Here is a 24265-nt window from a genome sequence, read left to right as displayed (position 1 = left end):
TCAGATTATTACTAAAAGGTTATCTGTCTAGGCGCCCGGAAGGACGAAGGGTGGGTAATGGAGTGAAAAGAGAAATAAGTACAGAACATTGCAAACATAGCAGGCACAAGCGTACCTGACCTACATTCTTGGGCTCCGCATACAAACTGGGTTCTGTAGCCAGAGGTGGATGCAGAAGGAGCATGAAAGAAAGAACACTTCTTGTCTCCTCCCTGAACACTTCTTCCCTTTGAAAAAAATTGTATTTTCTCCTCAACAGTCACTGTACAAAAACTGGTTTTAATGATATTTCTTTCATAGCTGGAAAAAAAGATAGCTTTCCTCCCTGTGGGCCAAATGGTCCATCTGAGGGCATCGCAGTGAGACACCTTGCAGTGCGGCTCGGTGGGCAGAGGAGCAGCAGGACCCCTGGGCAGGCTGTGAGTGCACCTGGGCAAGGCACGGCCCAGCGGGGGGTCAGGTGATGCCCTCCCCGGTGCAGAGGACCGCCATTGAGGAGGGTGGCCCTGCGCCGCCTCGACGCAGGTGGCTGCAACCTGCCTGTCAGTGCCACCATTGGGGTTGGCAGTGAGACTGGGTCCTGGCAGGTCTTGACACGCGTGGAGATCCCCCTCTCCACTGAAAACATCATCCAGGATGACCGATGCCAGCCAGGGGTGAGAGCAGAGCTGCGTGCTGAAGCACCATGCTCTCCTCCATTGCTATAGGGTGTTTTGAAAAGACCTGGTGAAGCAAGGCATTGGAAATGACCCAGATTCACCTGGAAAAAGAACTGGAGGCACTAGTTTTCCTCTCTGACCCCCAGGTTTCTACTTTGAAGGGAAAAATGTATTTGGAGCCATAATGTGACTACTAGCAAAATAATCTGAGCATTGTATCCTTCACAGATATGTCCCCTAATGTGATTTGGCAGAAGCCTTTATCCAGTTAATTTATTTTATATTCTCAAATTCTGCTATTTTGTATTCAATGATTCCAATATGATGGTGGGGATATGGATGCACTGCATTATAAGTATTGCTCTCTCTGAGTCTGTCCACCACTTGACTAACATTGCCATAGCTCTGAGTGCCAGATTAATATTGAAGGTCAAGTACGACAATATTTCCTGGTTTAAGTGACTGTCACTTTCTCAGTTAAAATGCAGAGCAGTTCCTGATGAACGCAATCAGGCTGTAATTGGAGGAGCTACTGTCTCTAAATATCACTTGGTCATTACATTTACATATTGTTGCTGTTAGCAAAATGAGCAGAGCCCTTTATATGCAGAGAAACGTCTCTTCATCAGGCAGCACCAGCACTGCTCCGGATGGTTTACCTCACTGAGATGTTTCCCCCACATGATGTGCTCCTCTCATGTAATGTCAAGCACTTTCCAAATGCTCATAAAAGCCGAGGCGCAAGCATCAAATAGCTGACTCTATGGCCAGAGGCCAAACTCGTCTCCATTGAACTCAGTGACCAGGGGCCAGATTGTCTTATACGGTGCTATGATTGAGGCTTTCAAGTGCCATCTCATATAGAATTTCTTTTTTTTGTTTTCCTGGGCAGCGTTTTAGCCTCAGTTCTTCAGTGCAGGTTAAGCAAATAGCAAATAGTTAACAAATATCATTATCAGCCAGCTCGGCTGCTGGTGCAAGAACTGCTGATCTTCCCAGGTAATACAGTTACAGAAGAGGGAAGAGATTGTGGAAAAGTCATAAATAGTTCAAGACACTGAAGTGACAAAAAATTAAAGGCTGCAGATAAACTATGGGCAAAAAAAATATCAGAACTCTTTAGGAATTAATATGCATTGGGAAGGCACAGAAGCAACATGACCTTTCCTCCATAGAGAAATTACCACCAGCCTCTAAGCTTTACAGCACTTTACAGCTGTGGCTCTCGGAACAGAGTCATACCTCAATCTGGAAGCAGACAGAGGTTTTTAAGGTGCTCCTGCTCTCCCTCATCATCTTCACCCGTGCCTTTCCACATTCACCTCACCTGAGTTAAGGCTGAGGGGTCTGGCTTTATGAGAGCTCCCAGACCCTTCCAGAAGCAGTTGCACTTAGGCCAGGACATTTTCTAAAGATGTTAGATTCAACTGTGCTAAAAGTGAACCGATCACAGGCCAAGAAGGCAGTAGCAGAGCTCTTGATTTAACCATAGATCAAGTCTGTCTCCTTGCATCCACACGGAGTTACCCCTGGAATCTGGGGGAGACAACAGCAAACACCTCACAGCAGACACATGCACCACGTCCCGGTTACAAAGAAGGTATCAGCACATCAATGCCTGTGTGCATGGCTGAAAGCACTCAAGAAACATTAACCTTTATTGGTAATGCTTACTACGAACCCCCAAGGCAATCTATTTTCCTGTTTCACAGGAGACGTCAGGTATTAATATCACTATAGTGATTAATTAAAAAGTGGTAATCTGAGCCTGCACTCAAATACATGACTGGTGTTTCATTCAGCGTTGCTCTGCAGAGCCCCTCTCGTGTCAGACGCAGCGGCAGGGGACTCTCTGGAGCTGTATCTGCATGAGTGCTTTGGGCAGATGTGGTTGTGTCTCGCCATGAGCAGCAGCCCTGGGGCCGGGGCAGAGGCAGCTCCAGGCTAGCTAGCGGCACATGCAGAGCTCAGCACTGCCTTCCCGGCTGAGCCGCAGGGCAGGCGAGCTGCCACAGGAAAGGTGGGAGCTGGAGGGGGCACAAAGGAGAGCACTGGCACACCAGTTGCTGCTGCCGGAAGATGGGGGGCACAGAGTACTGCTGAAAACTACGACTGTCCCCAAAATGCTTGCCCTTACCCCCACCCCTACTGCTGCCTGGGCAGCAGCCTGTGGGCACCAGGAGGCAAAGCAGAGGCAAGGCTGGTGGCAGGGACGTTTGGGTCCCACCCTGACGGCCGCTGCCCTCTGCCCTTCTGCAGCCAGTGCTGACAGGAGGACATCAACCACTTGCAGGGCAAAAGGAAGCAGCAAAGGGCTCTAAACCCCAAAGGTTGCCAACACCAGAGCCCCAAGGGTAACACCAGAGCCCCAGGGGTAACACCGAGCCAGTGGCAGGCAGGAAGTGAGGAGGCAGAGGCAGTGGCAGTGCCTTCTGGTCAGCTCCTTGCATGGTGTTGTGGCTGTCCTGGGCACACCCCAGGTGCTGTGGGTCTGTTCAGATAGCTTAAAGAGGAGGAGATGGGTCATTCCCCACACAAAGGAGAGCAGATCCACAGAAAGATGACAAATCATGGACTTGAAAGATACAATGAAGCAACTTTAGGAAGAGCCGTCAGATATTTCCAACAGTCCGGTTTTGCTGTGATCATAAGCCCATCAGCCATGACACAGACGCACTACATCACACAGAAAAGCAAGTAGATTAGCGCACACGGCCATCAGCATGCAGCCTCCCGTAACTCACCTTCCACCCTAGAGAGGACTGTATCGGAGCAACATAGGAGCCTGAAGCTCATGAAAGACCTGCTCTTGAGTTAGCATCAGGCCCCCTGTAAATACCATACTGTGTAATTTAACTGAGAGATGACAGGGCAGTGGAGCTGGCCATTTGGCAGTCACAGCTCAGACACCGTGCCACGCCTGCTGGAAGTCTCTGTCTCTCCAGCAACCTCTGGACCATGAGGCTGTGCAGCTGGGTATGTGGGGCCATGTGCTGCGGTGGGCAGCAGAAGGCACAGACAGATTTAGCAGAAGTGTGCTGCAGGAAGCCTGCCGGTGCAGACAGCAGTGTTGGTGCTGGGGCATCACTGCTGTACTGTCTCTTGACGTAAAGCAGCTTTGAGAATCTGATTATGCTCACAACACCATGTCTGTGGGCTGATACAAGGCATGATGAGGGGAGAGAACAAAGTAAGTGACAATTAAGCCTGTTACTAGAGCTGAGAACCTTTGGGAGGAGGCTGGTGAGGATTTCTGAGACTAGTGAACTTTATGGACACTCCTCACTCATGAAGAATGCAGAGAGCATTTCAGATCATTTTGGATTCAAGCTAAGCTGGTCTTATGCAAAAGCTTTACCAGTTTTGTAGGGGAAAAAAAAAACAAAAATCCCATAAATCACCTCAGTGTTTTCCCCTCTCCCAGCAAAAAGCGAAACCTAAGACATTACACACATTTTTAGTTCACCAAGAGATTGTTCTTGAATAAGGATTATTCTTCTCCCAAGTAACTAGTGATAGGACAAGAGGAAATGGCCTCAAGTTGCGCCAGGGGAGGTTTAGATTGGATATTAGGAAAAATTTCTTCACTGAGAGGGTGGTCAGGCATTGGAACAGGCTGCCCAGGGAGGTGGTGGAGTCGCCATCCCTGGAAGTGTTCAAAAAACATGTGGATGTGGCGCTTCAGGACATGGTTTAGGGGACATGGTGGTTCTGGATTAATGGTTGGACTTGATGATCTTAAAGGTCCTTTCCAACCTAGTGATTCTGTGATTCTGTGTGATTCTGTGATATTTCCTTTTGTTAGAATTTTTTAAAAACCTTTTCACCTTCCTCTCATATACTCTTGGGCAGTTTTAAAAATTAACCTTTTTTTTCACTTGGAAAAGCCTAAACACTTTTTCAAGTTGTTTGATTTTTTTTCTATTCCTTGGGAGAAGAGGAAGGAAAAGAGAACATTATTTGCTGAATTCAACTGAATGTCTAGATAGTTTCATCCCTCCCTATCCTTCGCCTTTTCTCCCAGAAAAAGAAAGTATTTTCACAAGTAAACTATTCCCTGAAACAAATCTACTCAGCTGTAATCAGATTAGCTATCCAGATAGTGGGTTGCAGAACAGACTAAAAAGGTTGACTCATAGATTTAGAAATACAACCATGCAAACTGACATTCTGGTTGGAAACTGTGCCTATGAATAGATGCTTGCCAGCTACCAAGACAGGTAGTAAGATTCATGAGAGAAGTTACACAAGACAAAAGCCACGCATGCTCTAAAGCAGTGCTCTCCAAAGCAGGGTGTGCACCCATTGGGGTGCAGGAAGAAAATATTTTTTGTACTGTACTGGATTTGCATGGCAAGGTTTTGGCAGTGGTGGGGGCTGCAGGGGCGGCTTCTGTGAGAAGCTGCCAGAAGCTTCCCCTGAGTCCGATAAAGCCAGTGCCAGCCGGCTCCAAGACAGACCCGCCGGTGGCCAAGGCCAAGGCCATCAGCGACAGTGGGAGCGCCTCTGAGATAACAGAGTTAAGAAGGGGAAAAAAAAGGGCACGCAGCATTTACAGCTGGAGAGAGGAGTGAGAATATGTGAAAACAACCCTGTAGGCACCAAGGTCAGTGCAGAAGGAAGGAGGAGGTGCTCTAGGCGCCGGAGCAGCCCCTGCGGAAGCCCACGGCGAGGCCGGCTGTGCCCCTGCAGCCATGGAGCTCCACGGGGGAGCAGATCTCCACCTGCATGCGGGGAGGGCCCCACGCCGGAGCAGGGGGATGCCTGAAGGAGGCCGTGACCCTGTGGGCAGCCCACGCTGGGGCCGGCTCCTGGCAGGGCCTGTGGCCCCATGGGGAGAGAGAGGAGCCCCGCTGGAGCACGTTTGCTGGCAGGACTTGTGACCCCGTGGGGGGACCCAGGCTGGACAGCCTGTTCCTGAAGGATGGCACCCGTGGGGGGACCCAGGCTGGAGCAGCCTGTTCCTGAAGGATGGCACCCGTGGGGGGACCCAGGCTGGAGCAGCCTGTTCCTGAAGGACGGCACCCGTGGGGGGACCCAGGCTGGAGCAGCCTGTTCCTGAAGGATGGCACCCGTGGGGGGACCCAGGCTGGAGCAGCCTGTTCCTGAAGGACGGCACCCGTGGGGGGACCCAGGCTGGAGCAGTTCATGCAGAACTGCAGCCCCTGGGAAGGACTCATGTTGGAGAAGTCCGTGGAGGACTGTCTCCCGTGGAAGGACCCCAGGTTGGAGCAGGGCAGAGGGTGAGGAGTCCTCCCCCTGAGGAGGAAGGAGCAGCAGAGACAACGATGAACTGATCTCAACCCCCATTCCCCGTCCCCCTGCTCCGCTCGGGGGGAGGTGCATAACTATACAGATATTGTGGATGCATGGTCAAAAAATTTTTACTGATGGGGTGTGCTATCAGAAATGTTTGGAGACCACTGCTCTAAAGAAACATCTGTCTCCTGGTACTACAGCATGGGACAAAAAAACTTTTGCTGTGGACAGCGGCAAGCCTGTTTTTGCAGAAAATACTTCTAGGTTAGGCGCTGCTGCCAGAGATGCAGAAGGGGCACCCTGGAGCCACGGCAAGGCAGGAACTGAGCTGAGGGCAAATCTCATCACATCTCCAGAACAAGCGCCAGATCCTGCTTGGGGAAGTGCCCCCAGGAAGGCACTAGACGTTTGCAGTGCTCTCAACACACTCTGGGTAAGGAAATGCAGCTTTTGAGGCTGCTCAGAGAACACGGAGACGCCTTCCTCGGCTGCGCAGATGTAGGCAGCCCCTTCCTCAACCACCTCTCCAGGGGAGGATGCCATCTGCCATTACCTGCTCCAAAAGGGAGAGGAGATGAGTTCTCAAAGGCTGTTTACAAAGGAATCCTTGCTGAGATGTTTTAAATTATAAAACTCTTGCTGTCCATCTAACCCTTACCCTTAAAGCAAAGAAAGGAATTTTATTGAGATAAAGGGCAGATAAATTTGAATCAATACAAAACCAAAATATGACACAATGGCAAAGTAAGAGTGCCCTTGGAGGCATGCACTGAAAACAATAGATAAATCGGAGCCTAAACGAAGCCCCAGGGAAATATCGGTACTTAGATTGTCGATGACTGAAAAAAAAGCCTCTCAGAAGAGTGAGACTTAAACCAGAAAGGTCCATTAGTAACCCCAAAGATGAAGGCTTACACTTCCACAGTGACAGGTCATTCTGAGAGTCTTGCCTGCTGGGTGCCCAATTTTAAGGAACCTTAATGGGATTTCAAAGGCAAGGCATGCAGTATTGCCTGAGACTACTTGGTGTGTGGTCTAATAGAAGCAGCTGAAATTACTTCAAAAATCACTTTTAAGAGCAAAGGTGTGTACCTGGGGCCATGTTCCACTCTACTGTTTTTCACACACAGAAAAAAGAAAACCTTCAGGATATCAGTGGATATTGTGCATGTGAAAATGAATGAGACCAAAGTGTTGAAGACCATGAAGCCACATGTAAACCAAGGAGGTTTACAAGGAGGAAAACAAGGAGGTAAACAAGGAGGTAAACAAGGAGGAAAGAGCTGCTAGCGCTCCTGTCTTTGTCAGAAATGTGATTTCATGCAGAAGGAGGCAACCAAGTCAGGGTTACATTCCCAGTAAACTGGCTACCCCAGCCCACATTGTCAGCTCAGCTTTGTGGCTCAGAGAATAGTATAATCATAGAATCACAGAATCACAGCACCATTAAGGCTGGAAAAGACCTTTAAGATCATCAAGTCTGACCATCAACCGTCAACCCAACACCACAATGCCCACAAAACCATGTCCCAAAGTGCCACGTCCACACATTTTTTTAACACCTCTGGTGATGGTGACTCCACCACCTCCCTGGGCAGCCTGTTCCAATGCCTGACCACTGTCTCAGTAAAGAAATTTTTCCTAATATCCAGTCTAAACCTCTCCTGGTGCAACTTGAGGCCATTTTGTCTTGTCCTATCTCTGGTTACTTGGGAGAAAAGACCAACACCCACCTCACTACAATGTTCAGAGATTGATTTTTCTGAGAAACTGAAGAGAAGTAGACACTGGGTCTAGTGTGGAGTCCCCTGCAGCTTTGCTCAAGTCTGTAATGTTAGGCGAAAACATGGAGTAACAAGATCTGCAGACAGAGGCACATGGTTCTGTGTAATTCCTCTGGCAACAAACTAAAAGTAACAGGAGGAAGTAATAGGATGATCACAGAATCACAGAATCACTAGGTTGGAAAAGACCTTTAAGATCATCAAGTCCAACCATTAATCCAGCACCACCATGTCCCCTAAACCATGTCCTGAAGCGCCACATCCACACGTTTTTTGAACACTTCCAGAGATGGCGACTCCACCACCTCCCTGGGCAGCCTGTTCCAATGCCTGACCAATTGTGATGAATTATTATGATGATCCTGCTTACGGCCATGGTAAAAGAAATCAAATTGCAGCTGGACAAGAAGGTGAAGAACAGTACTGTCTACTGTGTGCACTTGGGCTAGTGATGCTTCCAAAGCAATGGGTTCAAAGGAGATGTGTTTAGTGAATACCCAACACCGTTGGGGTATTGACATTCATACTGTTGACATTCATACTTCAGTCCTTTTGCTCTAAAATACAGCCCTTCTCTGACACATCTTTTCCCTTTCAATGCTATTGCTTGCAGATATAGCAGAAGCCTCTTTCAGAGCAAAGGAGGCTGCTTTCCACTTACTTGCACTCAGATGCAACTACTCATATGGGCAGCTTAGTGCTCCAAGTATTAGAAGAATCCAGAAGAGCGTGTGGTACTGGTGTAAGTGGCATCCTGTTGCTTTTGCACAGCACTGTGTGCATTACTGGCTCCTCTAACAGCCTGTTGAGCAACAGGAACGGGAAGCAGAATAGTTACGAACATGTTGGAAAAAGAGTGATCACCAGGGAAGTCAGTTACTGCATTTCTTCTGTGCTTTACTCTGAGTGGCTGCAAATGGACTTCTGTGGCTTTCCCTATCAACCTACATTTTTCAGCTCAGGTGCAAGGTGCTAGTTATTTGCCCATGTCCAACCTCTTTGAAAACAAAGAGCTGTAATTCAAATATTATATATACAGGTAGCACTAACACCTGGATGTTTGCAAAGGTCTGACAAATCAGCCAGAATGTCAAGAGCTACATTTTTCTGTGTACTAAAAAACTAGCATAATTTTCTAGCTGGAGAGCTCCAAAAGATCTACTGTACAAATATTGAAGTCAAACATCCAGCGTATGGGAAGATTTCAAAATACATGTAACCTTTAATAATCTAAATCATGCAGATGATTAAATAACAAAGCCCCCAACAGAAGCGTGGGTGATTCGTAGCAGCTGTGGAAAAGGAAGGAAAGCATGTTTCTAATATGTTTCCCTTGACTCACCATGAACAATGGGTGAGGAAAAGTGTTTTCTGAGCTTTGGAACTCTAATCTAAACAGCAAATTGACAGGCAAAGATACTATCAAAGACACTACAGTCTCAGAATTTGTGGGTTTATGCCCTGGACAAAAAAATGTACCATCTCTGTGAACAAAAAACTAAAGAGCTTCAATCCTACCACATCTCAACACAAAGTTGCCTTCTTGCTTTTCTAAATTCTTGTCCTGGTTTAGGCTGGGATAGAGTTAATTTTCTTCCTAGTAGCTGGTATAGTGCTGTATTTTGGATTTGGGATGAAAAAATTTTGATAACCTACTGATGTTTTGGGTTGCTGCTAAGCAGTCAAGGACTGTCCTGCTTTTCATGCTGGCCGGCCAGCGAGGAGGCTGGGGGTGCACGGGAAGCTGGAGGGGACACAGCCAGGACAGCAGACCCAGGCCGGCCAGAGGGATATTCCATACCATAGGGCATCATACTCGGTATATAAACTGGGGTGTTGGCCTGGGGAGGGCTGCTGCTCAGCAACTGGCTGGGCATCAGTCGGTGGGTGGTGAGCGATCGCATTGTGCATCACTTGTTTTGCACATCCTTTTACCATTTTTTCCCTTTCTTTTCTGTCCTATTAAACTGTCTTTATCTCAACTCACAAATTTTACTTTTTTTTTTTTTTTCCTATTCTCTCCCCCGTCCTGCTGGGGAGAGGGTGGTGAGCAAACCGTTGTGTGGTGTTTAGCTGCCTGCCAGGTTAAGCCACAGCAATTCTCCATACACTAGCTCTGCTTTCTCCCTCTACTTGTTGTAAAATTAGATTTTACCACCTAAACTTCTGCTTTCAATTCTCTCCATCAGGAATGACTGCAAGGAACTGCTCTGACATTGCCCAGTCTTTGTCATTTACTTTCTCTCAGATACTGCCATTTCCCTGCCAAACGGCTTGTCTTTCAGCTCCAGAATTAATATATTCCTACTTCACAATAGGCAAGAGTAATTTTCTACCTGTTTTGTGAATTAAAGGACTACTTACAAATAATACTCAGCGATCATTCTCCTATCACAGCCACTTGACTTCATTCTGTGTGTTATAGCATTGCAACTCTAGTTTAGGATGCAAATTCATCCATTTATTTTCAGCCATTCATTTTCTGACTTCTTAACTACAGCGCAACCATACACAGCTATGTTTGCAGGAAGATTAGAAGCACAACAGCATCCTAAGTCTTCCTGTCTCCTCTGCATCAATGAAATCCTGCAACAGCCTCAAAAGTCTTGTGATTTATTCTGTGTTGCAGCAGCCACAAGAGAGCACAGCAAGGCATCAGCTAGCCTAGAAGTTTAACAGGCATACCTTCTTGTACCCGTCCAGTCCAGTTTTCATACCATAGTAGCAGTATTTGAGGATTGCAGAGCGTGTTCAGTTGGAGAGTAGGTCACAATCATGCATCGCAGTAATGCACTGTTCAGTTCTTGAATCAGGAAAAACAATCTGAAACAGTTCATTGGAGGAAATATTGTTAACCAACCCGAACTACTTCAAACATCACAACCAGTATAAAATAACCTTGCAAACAAGGTTATAAATTTTCTTAGACCTGGATAATAGAAAAGTGTCAAATATTTACGTGAAATGTAAACATATAAATAAATGCAAAGTAAGGTTTAAATCTACTCTACTTTAGTAGGAATTTGGGTGTGGCACATAGTGTCTTGGAACAAAAGCTTGTTTGTTGTGGGGTTTTTTGTATTAAGGCAAATATGATGTTCTGCATTAATGTAATGAATTATTTTAATAGCTAAAGTGAAATGTGCATCTATAACCACCAGAAATAACACAAAGATTTAATTCCAATGGCAAAGTAAATTTAACAAAGATTTAATTGTCATATTGTTTATAACATCTTGTCACCCCCAAGAGACTGTGATTTGTTAGTCTCCCTTATATTGATTGTACTTCCTGATCATTTTGTCCCAGTCGCCATTTTCAATCTTTGTTGTTCTTTTAAAAAAAAGTCAAACAGATTTGTACACAAAGGAGAAAATCTCTGGGTTTTTTTTAAATCTGCCTAAGTAGCACGGTATGAAAAACCTACCCCAAGGGAACTGCAGAAAATGTTTTGCTGGACAAGAATCTATCAAACATTTCAGAGGCAGATCCCACTCCTGAAGAATAAATAACTTTGTTCTACACCTTTTTAATTAAAATCTTAATTACACAAAGAGAATTCAGAAACCTTCTAGCCACCTTTGAATTTGCTCTTGTGTATTTTCCTTCTCCATGTCTGTCTTAGTAACCACTTCTGAATACTACCTCTGCTCAAAGAGGGACAATGACAAATGGTATCGTGTATTTTGTTGTGGCTCCAGGGACGTGTATCAGCCACGTTCTGCCTAGTGTCTCCTGTCCTGTCACTGGGGACTACCAAGAAAAGTCTGGCTCTTTTGTTTACTGTCCCATCAGGTATTTATATCCCGCTGGAGTCGTCTTTTCTCCAGGATGAAAAACCTCAGCTCCCTCAGCCTCTTCTTGTCAGAATTCCTCACAGAATCCTTAATGGGTGCCCTGGGTATATGGTTAACACGAAAATCGGCTTCAATATTATTTTCTCTTTTGACTATTTAAAGGATATCAGAGAAAACTAACCTGAAATAACATAAACTTAGAGGAACTCCTGTGTAGTAAGTGAAGGAATACAGGTGTAACTGAAAGAATAATCAGGGGAGAAGATGAAGGATCTCATCAAGATAATGCCTAGCTAGTGTTCTTGGACCTTTCTTTCTGGTGTCCTTTTGCCATTTCTCTCCATTCATGATACCATTACACATTCCTCTGTGATCTAATGCCAGTTCTGCCACTGTCAGTCACTCTTTTCCAACTGTTTGCTAATAGAAAGTATTGAGCAACTTCTGGCAAACTGGAAATACCTTTCCAATGCTCCTTCAGACAAACTATTTGCTTCTGTTTATCTTAGTAGTATTTCCCTGTGTTCTTTGTTCTCCCATTGGCATTCCCAGTCTTCAGAAGCTAATTCTGAACTTGGTGAAAACCTCACTTAGTTTGGTTCATTTAATTCCCACAAAATCAACAAGTTCTGGGCAATGACCTGTACCTGTTTGGGTGGTTGTTGCTTCAGACTTACGCAACCATTCAAATGCAGAACTGGAAGAGACTTCCAGAGATCATATGGTCAGCCCTTCTGCGTGGAAAGAAGTTAACTTCACAGAATCATAGAATCATTTAGGTTGGAAAAGACCTTTAAGATCATCAAGTCCAACCATCAACCCAACACCATGATGCCCACTAAACTATATCCTGAAGCGCCACGTCTACTGTTCGTGGCAATGCACTGAATTTGGGAGAAAATGCAGTTTAAAAATACTTGCCTCTTCGTGATCCCCATCTTTTTTATCTGGAAGTATTTTTACATGGATTAATTGAAAATCCAGCTCATTGCATAGTCATAGAGCTCTAAGAGCACCGCCACAGCAGTGCTACAGGGATAAGCGGCCTAACAATGGGCAAAACTCCTTCATCTGGCATTCCCCCTGAGAGGATTATCCACAAAATCACGCCCGAACCAAATCCAGCTCCCTCCCCACTTTCTGAGATGTCACATTTTTTGCAAACATCAGTTCCTGCATGATGAAGGAGAAGGGGAAGGCTGTAATTGATAGCTGTTATGTATAAACTCTCCCTGTAGTGCCCTGGAGGACCTGAGATGCTGCTGACTAGCACAAACTCATTCCCGCTGGTAGCCAGGACTGCGGAAAGGACTGCGGAAAGGACTGCGCAGCTGCCACATAGAAGTATAGCTTCTTCTAGGACTCTGTGGTTTTCTCTTTTCAAGGCCTGTGTAGTGGCCCCTGAACAAACACTGGGGTGGAAGTTAGCGGCTGGCACGAGATGACCACGGTCCCTCCCGCGGCCAGCGAGGCAGACTGCTGTCCCCTGGCTCCGAGTGCTTGCTGAGGTAGAGCCCACTCCAGTTACCTCCTCTGACAGAAAGGCCGAGGCCTCGCCACCGAACACCGCTCCCCTCAGCCACCGCCCCTCACCCCCCCACAGCACGGCCCCGCCCCGCTGGCCCCGCCCCGTTCCCGGCCTTCCCTCCCTTGACCCCGCCCCACCGGGACGCTCTGCCTCTCTCGCCCCCCCTTCCCGCCTCGTCTCGGCCCGCCAATGAGCTGCGCACACGCAGCGGCGGCCGCAGAGACAGCTGCCGGCAGTCGCCTGATCCAAAAGATCTGGCTCCGTAGGCCGATGCCTCCGCTGGCTGCTCCGTAGACGAGTCTGGCTCATACTGCCTTATCGTGGGGTCTCAGCGCCCACCGAGCAACCCCCTCGGACAGCAAATCGGTCGGGCACCTGCAGGGGCAGGAGGCGAGGGGCCTCGCCTTCAGGGCCCTTTGCGGCGGTGCATGCTAGGAATTGTAGTTCGGATGGCCGCGGAGGCCCGCCAAGTGCGAGCAGGGCGGAGGGAGGAGGGAGACTACAGCTCCCGGGGAGCAGAGGGGCTGCCTGCGTCGCCGTTCTCCTCTGCCGGTGGTAGTTGCGGCCCGCGGTCAGTGCTGGGTTTCGGGGTGCGAGCGGCTCCCACCGCGCCTCTTTCTGAGGAGCCTCCCGGGAGGGCGCCGGTAGCCTCCCGCCGCCGGCTGGGTGCGGCCCTTCCTTGGGGCCCCGCCATGGATCTCTTCGGGGACCTGCGGCGCATGAACAAGCGGCAGGTAGCGGCCGGGGCTTTGCCGCCTTCGGCCAGGCGGGGGTTCCCGGGGTGTGCGGGCCGGGTCGGGATGCGGAGACCGCTCAGAGGTTCCGGGGCTTCGGAGTCGGCCAGGGCTGGGACGGGCCGGGGGTCCGGAGCCGTGCGGCCCCGGGGAGCCGTGCGGCCCCGGGGAGCCGTGCGGGGCTCCGGAGAGCGGGGCTCCCCGCCGGCGCTGTGGGCGGGTTGTGCACAGCCGCGCTTGTGTTGCCCTTCCCGAGCGCGTGTCCGGTGCTCGGCGGCCGTCCCCGGAGTGGCGCGGCTGCTGCCTGGTGGGGCTTCGGGTCCGGGGTTTAACTGGGAAACCGTCCTTTTACGTTCCTGTGCGTACCCGGCTTCATTCCGGAGGTGCAGCATGTGGAAGCAAGGGGGCATTTCTGAGCTCTTGTAGTTCAGAATAGATGTCTTACCGTTACTATGCGATTATGCAAATAGTTATTTTGGTTGGAAGTTATTTGGTTGGAAGGGAGAATATAACACTGGTGAAAAACCTGATTTCCACGTTGTGAACGCTCCCTTGTTGTTTGTTTGGTTTTTTTTAATATCTATTAATAATTTTTTTTAAATCCACAAAAACTTCGGAGCAGGTTTTGAAGCTTGACCAGCGCTAAGTTAAGTGGGTCGTACACCTGAAAATCCCAGCATATGTATTGTCAAACTAGAACGATGGTCTGAAAATTTCTGGTTCCATATTTTACATTAGTGAGCCACATGATAAATGGAGATGGGCAGGGTCATTTTCCACCAGTGTATCTTCGTATGTTGCCGAGGAAAAAAAAAAGAAGTAGGATGAAGAAAGTGTATCCATTGCCCCAATGGCTGGCGAAGCAACAGAATTTTGGGGCAGAAAGTCAAATTCATAAAAGATTTTCCACATAAGAAATTTCTGTCTGACAATAGCAAGAAATGGTCCTTTGTTGTCCCTCTTCTACTCCCCCAGCTCCTCTTTTTAAACAAAAATAACTGTTGAATGTCTGCTGTTACTGATCTTACAGTATTTCTTATGTGTATTTTGAATACTTAAGAGCTCAGGTAGGAGTCAGGGACATGCGATCAAAATAGATTTGATCATCTGCCATATAGCTTCCTGTAGTTTAGAAGTCTGTGCTAGTAAGTTCACTAGCTTCTAGCACTAAAAATGGGGAATATTGCACAGGCATAATAAGCCAAGGTTGAGGCACACAATGGGTTAAAACTTTAGGCTGCAGTATGGTTGGATTGCCCATACAGCAATCTATTCCATGTGGCTTCTGTTGGAATACGATTTTAGCGTAGAAGTCCATGTGCCTGGATTGTGATTCAGTGTCGCATATGGGTTGAATGTCTACGTTGTGCTCCGAAATACAATGCAGTAACTTTTAAAAACAATTTTCTTGTTTCATATAGCTGTATTACCAAGTCTTAAATTTTGCTATGATAGTGTCTTCTGCCCTTATGATATGGAAAGGGCTGATCGTCATTACTGGAAGTGAAAGCCCTATTGTTGTGGTGCTCAGGTAAGTCAATGTAAAGGCTTTTTTGTTAAAGTCCAAATATTGTTTTGTCCTTTGTCTCCTCTCCTTCCCCCTTGGGTAGATTTGGAGTTTGACGTTTCATCTACTTAAAGAACTACTCAAACACTTTTTTCCTTCTGTTTTTGGACACTTAGCAAAGGCTGCTTTCATAATCGCAGTCTAGTTTTCATTGAAGTTTGTAGAAGCAGTAGACACGTGGTATATAAAGAGCCAGTCCTGCAGGTCCTCGAGTGCTGATCAAATACATGAAGCTAAACACATGCTCATGGAAGATTCAGCCTTACAGAAATTGAATGTGTGTCAGGAAGGAATGTATGCAGTAGCTAACAGTTATGGGGAATCATCTGTTCATGTTATTATTTATGGCATCTGGAATCCTACCTTAAAGGTTGTTATGAAAAGATACTATGGCAGGCTTTGAAAAAAGGCATGGATTTTCTGGTCGTTAGTAATCACTGATGTAAACATAACTCTTGCTCATGTTAATTAAATTCTTTCTATGTAGAGAAGTACTTCCTTTTGTACTGTGAAATTTTTTTGTTTTTGCTTTTCACTAATGGATTGGTTTTCTAACAAGAATGGCTCATGGCTCATTTTGTTCCTTCCTCATAGCTACAATGCTGTTCCTTTTCTGTACAGCTTATTTCCTCCTTACCGAGGCAGTAAGAAAGTATTCTATAGGCTGGCTCAGCTTGGGACTTGCTGAGGTTGGGGTTGTGTTATATGTCTGTGTAGTGTCACTGAATGGGTGAAGCTACAGGTTTCAGTTAAAATCATGAGTTTGTAAGAATTAAATATTATTTGTTTTTATGGTTCTCCATTTACCATAATACTAATAACCTGTCTCTTTTCATTTGTAGTGGCAGCATGGAACCAGCTTTTCACAGGGGAGACCTGTTGTTCTTAACAAATTTCCATGATGACCCAATCAGAGCTGGTGAAATAGTTGTTTTTAAAGTTGAAGGCAGAGACATTCCAATAGTTCACAGAGTAATCAAAATACATGAAAAGTAATGCAACTTGGCATTTTTCCTTGTTTCTAAATATAGTTTCCTTCACCATGACTCTCACATTTTGATTTGGTAGTATTTTATGAAAAAGGCAAGTGAGGATACGCTGTAAGATAAAACTCATCTCTAGGATGTGATCCGCTTTTGTCCCCAATTCTGTGGTGCACTTCTTGAGACCCTGACGCCTGTGCCTCAGCGCAGTTGCTCAGGTTTGAACTAGCTAAACCCATGCCAAGGAGAAGTCTGGTAACACAAGCCATACAGGTTGTTTTTGCCAGCATTAGCAGTATGTGTGGGAGCAGGGTCCACTTCTGTACGGACTGTTGTAGAATTTGGGCTTTTGGTTATGAGAAATAGCTACTTCTAAAAGCAAATCTCTGGAAGAAGCTGAGGATTCAGAATCAGAACTATAGATGAAGTATGACGAGTGTGTGATCTTTGCTAACTGAAGTTTTCCAGAAAAGAGATTTGACTCGGAATGAAAGAAGAGATTCTTATTCTTTTTGTGTCTGTTAGTGACAATGCCAACAACAATTCATGCTGAAAAGCAACAGGTAGATTACTTATTTCTACCTTTATTGCATATCAGTTCTCAAACAGAGAGAGGCAATTCTGTTTCCAATTCTGCACAGCGAAAAGCTAACCTGGAGGTGGCAAGCATTGACATATTTGCTCCTTAGGAGGTGGTCCTGGCTGTGAACTGAAGGTGTTTATCTTTTGAGTAATATCTGTTCTTCAAGCACATTTTTTGAAACAAATATGTATATCCAAGAATTACCACTTTTTCTTTTTTTTATTACCTAATTTGTCATCATAAAAACTCTTTGTTTCTTGATATCATTTCTTGCCATTAGCAGCTTCTTGAGCAAAATACTTTTGAAGACTGTAAACTTAACTTTGTTTAAATGAGAGCATTGAACTGAAGTCTTGCATGCATTATCTGCACATATGCCTAATGCTTGAAAGGGAGCGAAACATGGCAGGTTTTCTAGCAGCAGTGGTTAAATTATATCATGTTCGAAACGTTGTGTAAGATACTTTGTTCATTTGAAACAGCAGGGAAAGGTTAGGATTTGGGCATGTTCAGGGTTTTAAACCTCTATTCCTACAAAAAGGAGCGAGCCGCCTCAATGGCTGTGAGAGGTCAGGATGTCAGCTCTGGCTCCGAGGGAGCAGCCCGGCTCTGCAGGCATTCATCCCTGGCAGGGAGGAGTCCCACCTCCTGAGGCATTTCTGTCGCTTAGATTTCTCCATACAATCCCCTAAAAACCCCACATAATGTTTTCTCCACATGATGTTATTTGAAGACTGGTTACATGGGTTTTTTTTTTTTCATTTGCCACATTAACAAATATCAAATGTGAGTGAGGTTTTGCCTGGAACTCACTATATTGTTTAACAATTAATGAGTGTAAAAACTGTATTGCAATGTTAGTGACAAAATACTGAATTTGATGCAGTTACTTTAGAGGATCTTTTATTTCCGTCAAAAGGAGGACAAAGCTTTATTTTGACATACATATGATTACCAAGAGTTAAACAAGTGTATAGAACTTAGAAGAAAATTGCCTAAAGCATTGTAGTATTATATCACTTTCTTTCCTAAGGGAAGATTTTTAGGGTCTACCTCATCTGAAATTTGTGATTCAAATTCAATTAAATTCATTATCTAATGTGTGGTAACTGCACAGGATCTTACTCCACCATTAAAAAAAAAAAAAAAAGCCAAGTAAAGGGAAAAAATCCAACCAAACAAAACCTCATCACCACCCCCGAACGTCTTAGTAGGGTGGTATTCAGTATTTCAGAGTTAAATATCCATTCTGTTGGTAAAGCAGAGCGTTGGGGTTTTTTCCCCAGATAGGCACATACTGCTTTTGTTGAGGAAGTTTGGTGCCTGCCCTGGACGGACAATATCCCTTTCATGTTCATTGTGTAATTGCTTACATGAAATGAAAATCTGTGAGTGTTTTTAAAAGCATTTCTTGTTAAAATTCATTGACTCTCAGTAAAGTCTGTAATGTTAATGGTGTTTGTTAAATAAGCAGGACAGGCAGGACTGGAAGTAAACATTGTTATCTAATCTTGTAGCACTTTTCATCTTCTTTGTGCTTTGTAGACATTAATTGAGGTTTTTAAATCAAGTGGTATTTAGTTTATCACCTTGTTGCCTTCTAGAGAAAATGGGAACGTCAAATTTCTGACTAAAGGTGATAATAATGAAGTTGATGATAGAGGCTTGTACAAAGAAGGTCAGAACTGGTTAGAGAAGAAGGATGTTGTTGGAAGAGCGAGAGGGTAAGTAATAAAAAATATCTATGTTCTTTGTAACTAAAATAGAAAACTTGGAATTTAAATCAGTTCTCCTGTTGATACAAACTAGATCTGGTATGGTATTTTTTAAATTTCTTAAATGAAATAATAATTTAAAGAACTACTTTACCTGGGAAGTTGCTTTCTGTAGTTCTCTCACTGATGTGGAGAGTGGAAATTTTTTGGTTTTTTAAATGGCACATTTAACAAATAATTCACCAGTAAATACAAAAATTAACCAACTTATCCTTGTAATTGCTAGAAATTACTAAGAAATTATTTCCACAGGAATTTTATACAAGGTTTGAGCTTTTGACTTTATCCCCTTCCCCAGCTGAGATGAAATCTCTAAGATTTTTCTCAAATAATCTGATTAAATTTTTATCTAAGGGGAAAAAAAAATTGCATTTAGATACTCATTAGTGACAAGCGTAAATGATTGCTTTACGCTGTTCTTGTTTGGAATGCTGCTGCTTTAGAGCCTGTGGCAAAGTATTGTCTGTTTTGTGAGCGCCCTAGAAGTGCCATGAGAAGCGTGGAGTGAGTTCTGCTCTGTCCAGTAGCCTCGGATTAATGTCATGGGCCAAACCCAGTGGCAAGCAGGACTTCTTGTCGCCCTGTATACTTGTGTATTTTCTTGCCCGATTTAAGAGCTCCACAAGTTGTCATAAATATAGGGTTAACTTGCATAACAGTACAAAATACTTTTCTGCAAGAATATTTATTTTCTCTTTTTTTTTTTTTTTTTAAGATTCTGTCCCTTCAAGTTAAATAAAAAGAAACAGAACAAGTGCCCCTCCAAACCTTTAATGCTGGTAGACTAGGTTAAATGCTAATTTTAAATACTTTCCTTATTAGTTTGAAACCCTTTCCCTGTTAGATTATAGGGCTGTTATAGCTGCAGAACAACAGGAGACCCTGAAAAGCTGATTCCCCTGTGTTGTAGGATGTTAGGCTTTTGTGGGTACCCCTCATTATGATGATATGTACTTGCCATTGCTGGGATCCATGTGTATTTTTTAATGGTATGAATAATACACAGCAAGATGAAGCACAGGAGGAGAGAGAAATCTGAGAGATCTTGCTCCCAAATTTTCATTAAGTACATATTGTCTTTAAAGCTCTTGCTGTCTAGCTGAATTTTTTTTTCCTCTGAAATCCATTATCTAAAATACTCAAGACTGAGTAACACTGAAACGTTTCTGTGTAATATTTGAGGGTTAATTTTACATTCATCTGTTATGTCAATTACAGATTTTTGCCTTATGTTGGTATGGTAACTATAATAATGAATGACTATCCAAAATTTAAGGTATGTATACAGACATTTTCCATACTTGAATTTAAAACTATAAAATAGCAAGTAAAGGTAGTAAGAATCTTGCATGTAAGAATACACGTTAATAAATCTGTTTCTCTGGTTTGGTACCTAATGTAAAAGGAGATGTGTTTTCTTGCTTGTTTTAGCTTGTCTGTTACCCAATAGAACTAAGTATTTGTAATCATTTGCAAACAGTTAATTTATAGGAATGTCGTAGGTTAAGCATATACAGTTGTGATGCCTATTTATAATGAATATGGTCACATTAAAATATTCCTGTAATTCTGTAAGAACACAACTCTAATTGTGTATTCATCTAGAAGGTGTGATGTTGGAGAGGGCACGCTTTGAACAATTTGTAATTTCAGAGCTTCTGTGAAGAGAAATTATAATCAGTCTTTATTCTCTACTTTCTTTTGCAGTATGCTCTTCTGGCAGTAATGGGAGCATATGTACTGCTGAAACGGGAATCCTGAAAATAAAGTCACCTTTTCCAAGAACAGAGTATAAAGTAAAATATACTGGGGGGAAAAAACCTAATATATTTCAGATGTTTTCATTTCTGTATACAGTTACAAAACTGTACAAGCCTTTGTTTTGTCTAAATAAACTGTACAACTAATGAGTAAAGCTTTTGGCTGTTAATTATGTAATGGCATATTTACTGTCTTAAATAGATGCTGCTTTCAGTTAGCCTTTTGCTTGTCTGGAAGACTGACTGTCATGTGCTAAAGCAGCTTATGGCACTCCTTGACATGCTGTGTTGTTTTTCTTAAGTGGTACTGCATCTGAACCCACTTTGTCCCTTCTGTTTGTTCTTTTTTTTCCTTGATTATTTTTAATTTCTGCCAGTGCTGCCTCTTTTTACAACCATCCAAATTGTTTTTATCAGTACTTGTAGGGACACAGCATATGGGTTGGAACAGGTAGTGAGTTGTAGGAGTTGAGTCAGACTTAGGTCTAAAGAAAGCTGTCTAGATATGGTTTGACAAAAATAGGCAAGAAAGGGTCTTTCATTCTGATTAAGAACTGAGAAATGGAAACTTGGAGCTTTTTCCCTGAATTTGAAACTTGCTCCTTTGTGGTGTAGGGACAAAAAAAAAAAAAAAATCTAACGGCCTGATTTTTAGAGACTGTGTATGTTTCTAGAACTCAAGCTGTTAACCATTCTGCCTTTATGTTCCTAGCTCTAAAACAAACCTAACAAAAAGATTTTTATGGGGCTTTATTAACACTTGTAAATTACGGAATGAATAGCACAGTAGTGTACTCATGTCTTACCCTTACTGGTAATATTACTTAACTCATATTCTGGTTTTGAGAATGTATTGTTCTCTTCTATCATATGATACCTAGATAGTGTTAAACATAAAATGGATTTTTCATTTTAAAACTTACCTGATAACTGTCTTGTATGAAATTCTGTATTTTTACCTTCTTGGCTTTAAATGTCAATGTTGTACCTTCAACAAAGCAGAACTTGTTTTCCTTGCTTGCTTTGTTTTTGTAGCTTTGATAAGGAACAGCATGATGCTTTTTTCCTATGGAGTTTTGCTGCTTCTGTAATCCCTTGCCTCTACAAAAATATACTATTATACAATAATGGGACCTCTTCTGTTGTAACTGCTAGTGCTGAAAGGCAGACAATCTTTCCAAGTAATACTGCTTCTTTTGTGTCCTACTAAGCAGTTTTCATGACAAACTGTATTATAAAAATTACTTACTTTGTGTCAGATTGTGTAGAAATAAAATGAGTATACTAAATGGCATGTCAGAATAGCTTAGGTGTCCTTAATGCGGTCCTCACAGAAGTGTACCATCACAGGTGAGAAAAAATAATTTAATTTTTGGAGACAGTGCATGTGTAGTAAGATAATTTTTTTTTTTTCTTCCCCAGAATTGCTGAAAACAGAATTTACTCCTATCTACCTACCCCGATGCAATCACCGTCAGCTCTAACTTAGAGAGTGGGGTTTTGGACATAACCCAAATGACAAATTCGATACATTATTATGGGAGTTTGTGTTGAGGAAACATGGATTAGTAAAATGACACAAGAATAACAACTAAATATGTGGGTTCATGCTCAGGCTGTATTTCTTGGGTATGATATCCCGTGTCTTGTTTTAACTCTTCTTGATAAATCTTACCTGCAGAACTGACTTGCACAATGGAGTAAAATACAGTTGCCAGTGTTGCCATATCTCCTTTTAGTGAAAAGTTGGATTGGGCCCAGTTTATCTTCCTGGTTTTCCTGGATGCCTTGAGATATGCTAATTGCATCCACCAAAGCAACTGTGGTCAGCCATGTACAATAACTTGCTCAACCATATAGGTAATCTGCTTTCTCTTTTGTGATAAACGATAGCTTTTTTCAGCTAGTGGGACCAGATGCCATAATGATAAATCTTACATAAATATGAAAAGTTCCTGCCTGCATGGGAAGGATATAAAGAAAATGGAGCTAAAATCTTCTCAGTGATGCCCAGTGACAAGGCAAGAGACAATTCCATATGACCATTTAAAAAAAAAATATTGTGCAGGTGGTAGAACACTAGAACAGGGTAAAAACACTAAAATATGGTACAGCAATTCTTATGTAGAATGAAAGACTCTCCCCCCGCCCCCGACTTGGGAATCTCATCATCGTTTCTAAAAAAATTCTCATTTCAGTTGATCACCAGCAAGAAGCACATGAGTTTGCTACTCATTTTTGAGTCTGTTTGTCTGGCTGCCTGTGAACGCGTAGAGATTACTCGCAACCAGCCGGATTGGGTTGCTCTTGATGCTGTTCTTGACTTTCAGTCCCATAATTGCCTGAGCTGCTTGAGCCAACCATTTCCATTTCTGGTGATCTAGTTAGATAGTGCTGCTTATTAATTTCCTTAGAGCAGAAGTCAGGGAGGGAGGGAGTGCCAAAAGTTTTGCCCAAAATACAAATTTCTGGTATAAACCCTTTCCTTCTGCTAGATGACAGTACAGAGTCTTTTGATTCTCAGGCAGTGATAAATGAGCTTCGATGGTGAAATGTGTATCAGGAGAATGTTTTCTTTCTGCTGCGAGTAAATCGCACTGTACAATGCTTGAATGATTTAATGTCTGCTAAACTGCAGTGTTTGCAGTGGAGAGAAAGCAGTTTGATATGTTTGTAACTGAATGTTACCAGCTTTTCCCGATAGTCTCGCGGAGAACAAGTTTGCAGGTGAATTTGCACGCTGCAGCTGAACTTGCCCATCGGCTCCGGTGTCCAAGACCAGAGGAGCCTCCTGCTGCAGGCAAGATGGTGACACACCTCTGTTTGCGTGAGCTCTCATGTTCAACGGAGCCAGTGCAACCTGTGAACCCAGAGAGAAGTTAGCAGCGCTCTGCCAGGGTGCGAGTTGAGCAGGCTCAGCAAAAAAACCAGGAGCAAGATAGAGGCGAAGAGGAGGAATGGTTTAGCCTTTGGGAACAGTGGGCTGTTAGGTTTTCCCAACTGTAACATGTAACTTTGTTTAAAATTTAAGAAGGCTGTGAAGGTACTCGAATGCTTCTGCAGGAGGGCAGCCAAGCTGGTGACAGGGCTGGAAGACATGTCCTGCGAGGGGAGGCTGAGGACGCTGGGTTTGTCTCGCCTGGAGAAAAGGAGGCTGCGGGACAACCTCATGGCTGCCTGCAGCTCCCTGAGGAGGAGACGTGGAGAAGGAGGTGCTGAGCTCTTCTCCCCGAGATCCAGTGATAGGACTGTTGGAAATGTCTCAGAGTTGTGTCAGGGAAGGTTCAGACTGGACGTGAGGAAGCATTTCTTTACTGAGAGGGTGGTCAAGCCCTGGAACGGGCTTCCTAGAGAGGTGGTCGATGCCCCAAGCCTGTCAGTGTTTAAGAGGCGTTTGGACAATGCCCTTAGTAACATGCTTTAACTTTTGGTCAGCCCTGAAGCGGTCAGGCAGTTGGATCATTGTAGGTCCCTTCCAGCTGCATTGTTCGTCCAGCTCTCCTATTCCATCCCATTCATCTGTTTCTCACCTCTAAAATAATTATCAGCAAGGGCACAAGCCAGCCCCAAATTGAATTTGTGTATATCGCTGCTCCTTGTGATTCAAGCGGAATTTTACATACACTTCAGAGGTAAGGGACAAACTGCTTGTGCATATGTTTCAGCAGGTTATAGATGGGGCTGACTAATAAAAATAAGTGGGTTAAGATCCTACGTATCTGATGCATCAAGGTGCTTTCCCTCGTCACAAATACAACTCCTTCAGTTGCCTGCTCTGCTCCTAGGCTGCATCTTCCCTTTGCAGTCAGGACAGAACAAGGATACAATCAGCGGAT

At 44.2% G+C, this 24265-nt stretch overlaps 1 protein-coding gene across 1 annotated transcript; it reads left to right on the top strand.

The window, feature by feature from the left end:
• Positions 1-13719: 13719 nt before the first annotated feature.
• On the top strand, positions 13720-20511 carry LOC309415075 (signal peptidase complex catalytic subunit SEC11C; the record flags this gene model as incomplete). Its single annotated transcript, XM_082012480.1, has 6 exons — positions 13720-13761; positions 15183-15292; positions 16171-16320; positions 18499-18618; positions 19888-19945; positions 20377-20511. The coding sequence occupies 6 exons, from the start codon at positions 13720-13722 to the stop codon at positions 20428-20430; spliced, it is 534 nt and encodes a 177-aa protein (XP_081868606.1). The 3' UTR covers positions 20431-20511.
• Between the last annotated feature and the right edge of the window lie 3754 nt (positions 20512-24265).

This window comes from Phaethon aethereus, assembly GCF_964289735.1.
Source record: "Phaethon aethereus genome assembly, chromosome: W".
In the NCBI taxonomy this organism is placed as follows: Eukaryota; Metazoa; Chordata; class Aves; order Phaethontiformes; family Phaethontidae; genus Phaethon; species Phaethon aethereus.
Note: the sequence above shows the minus strand (reverse complement) of the source record. Positions and strands in the feature narration are given on the sequence as shown.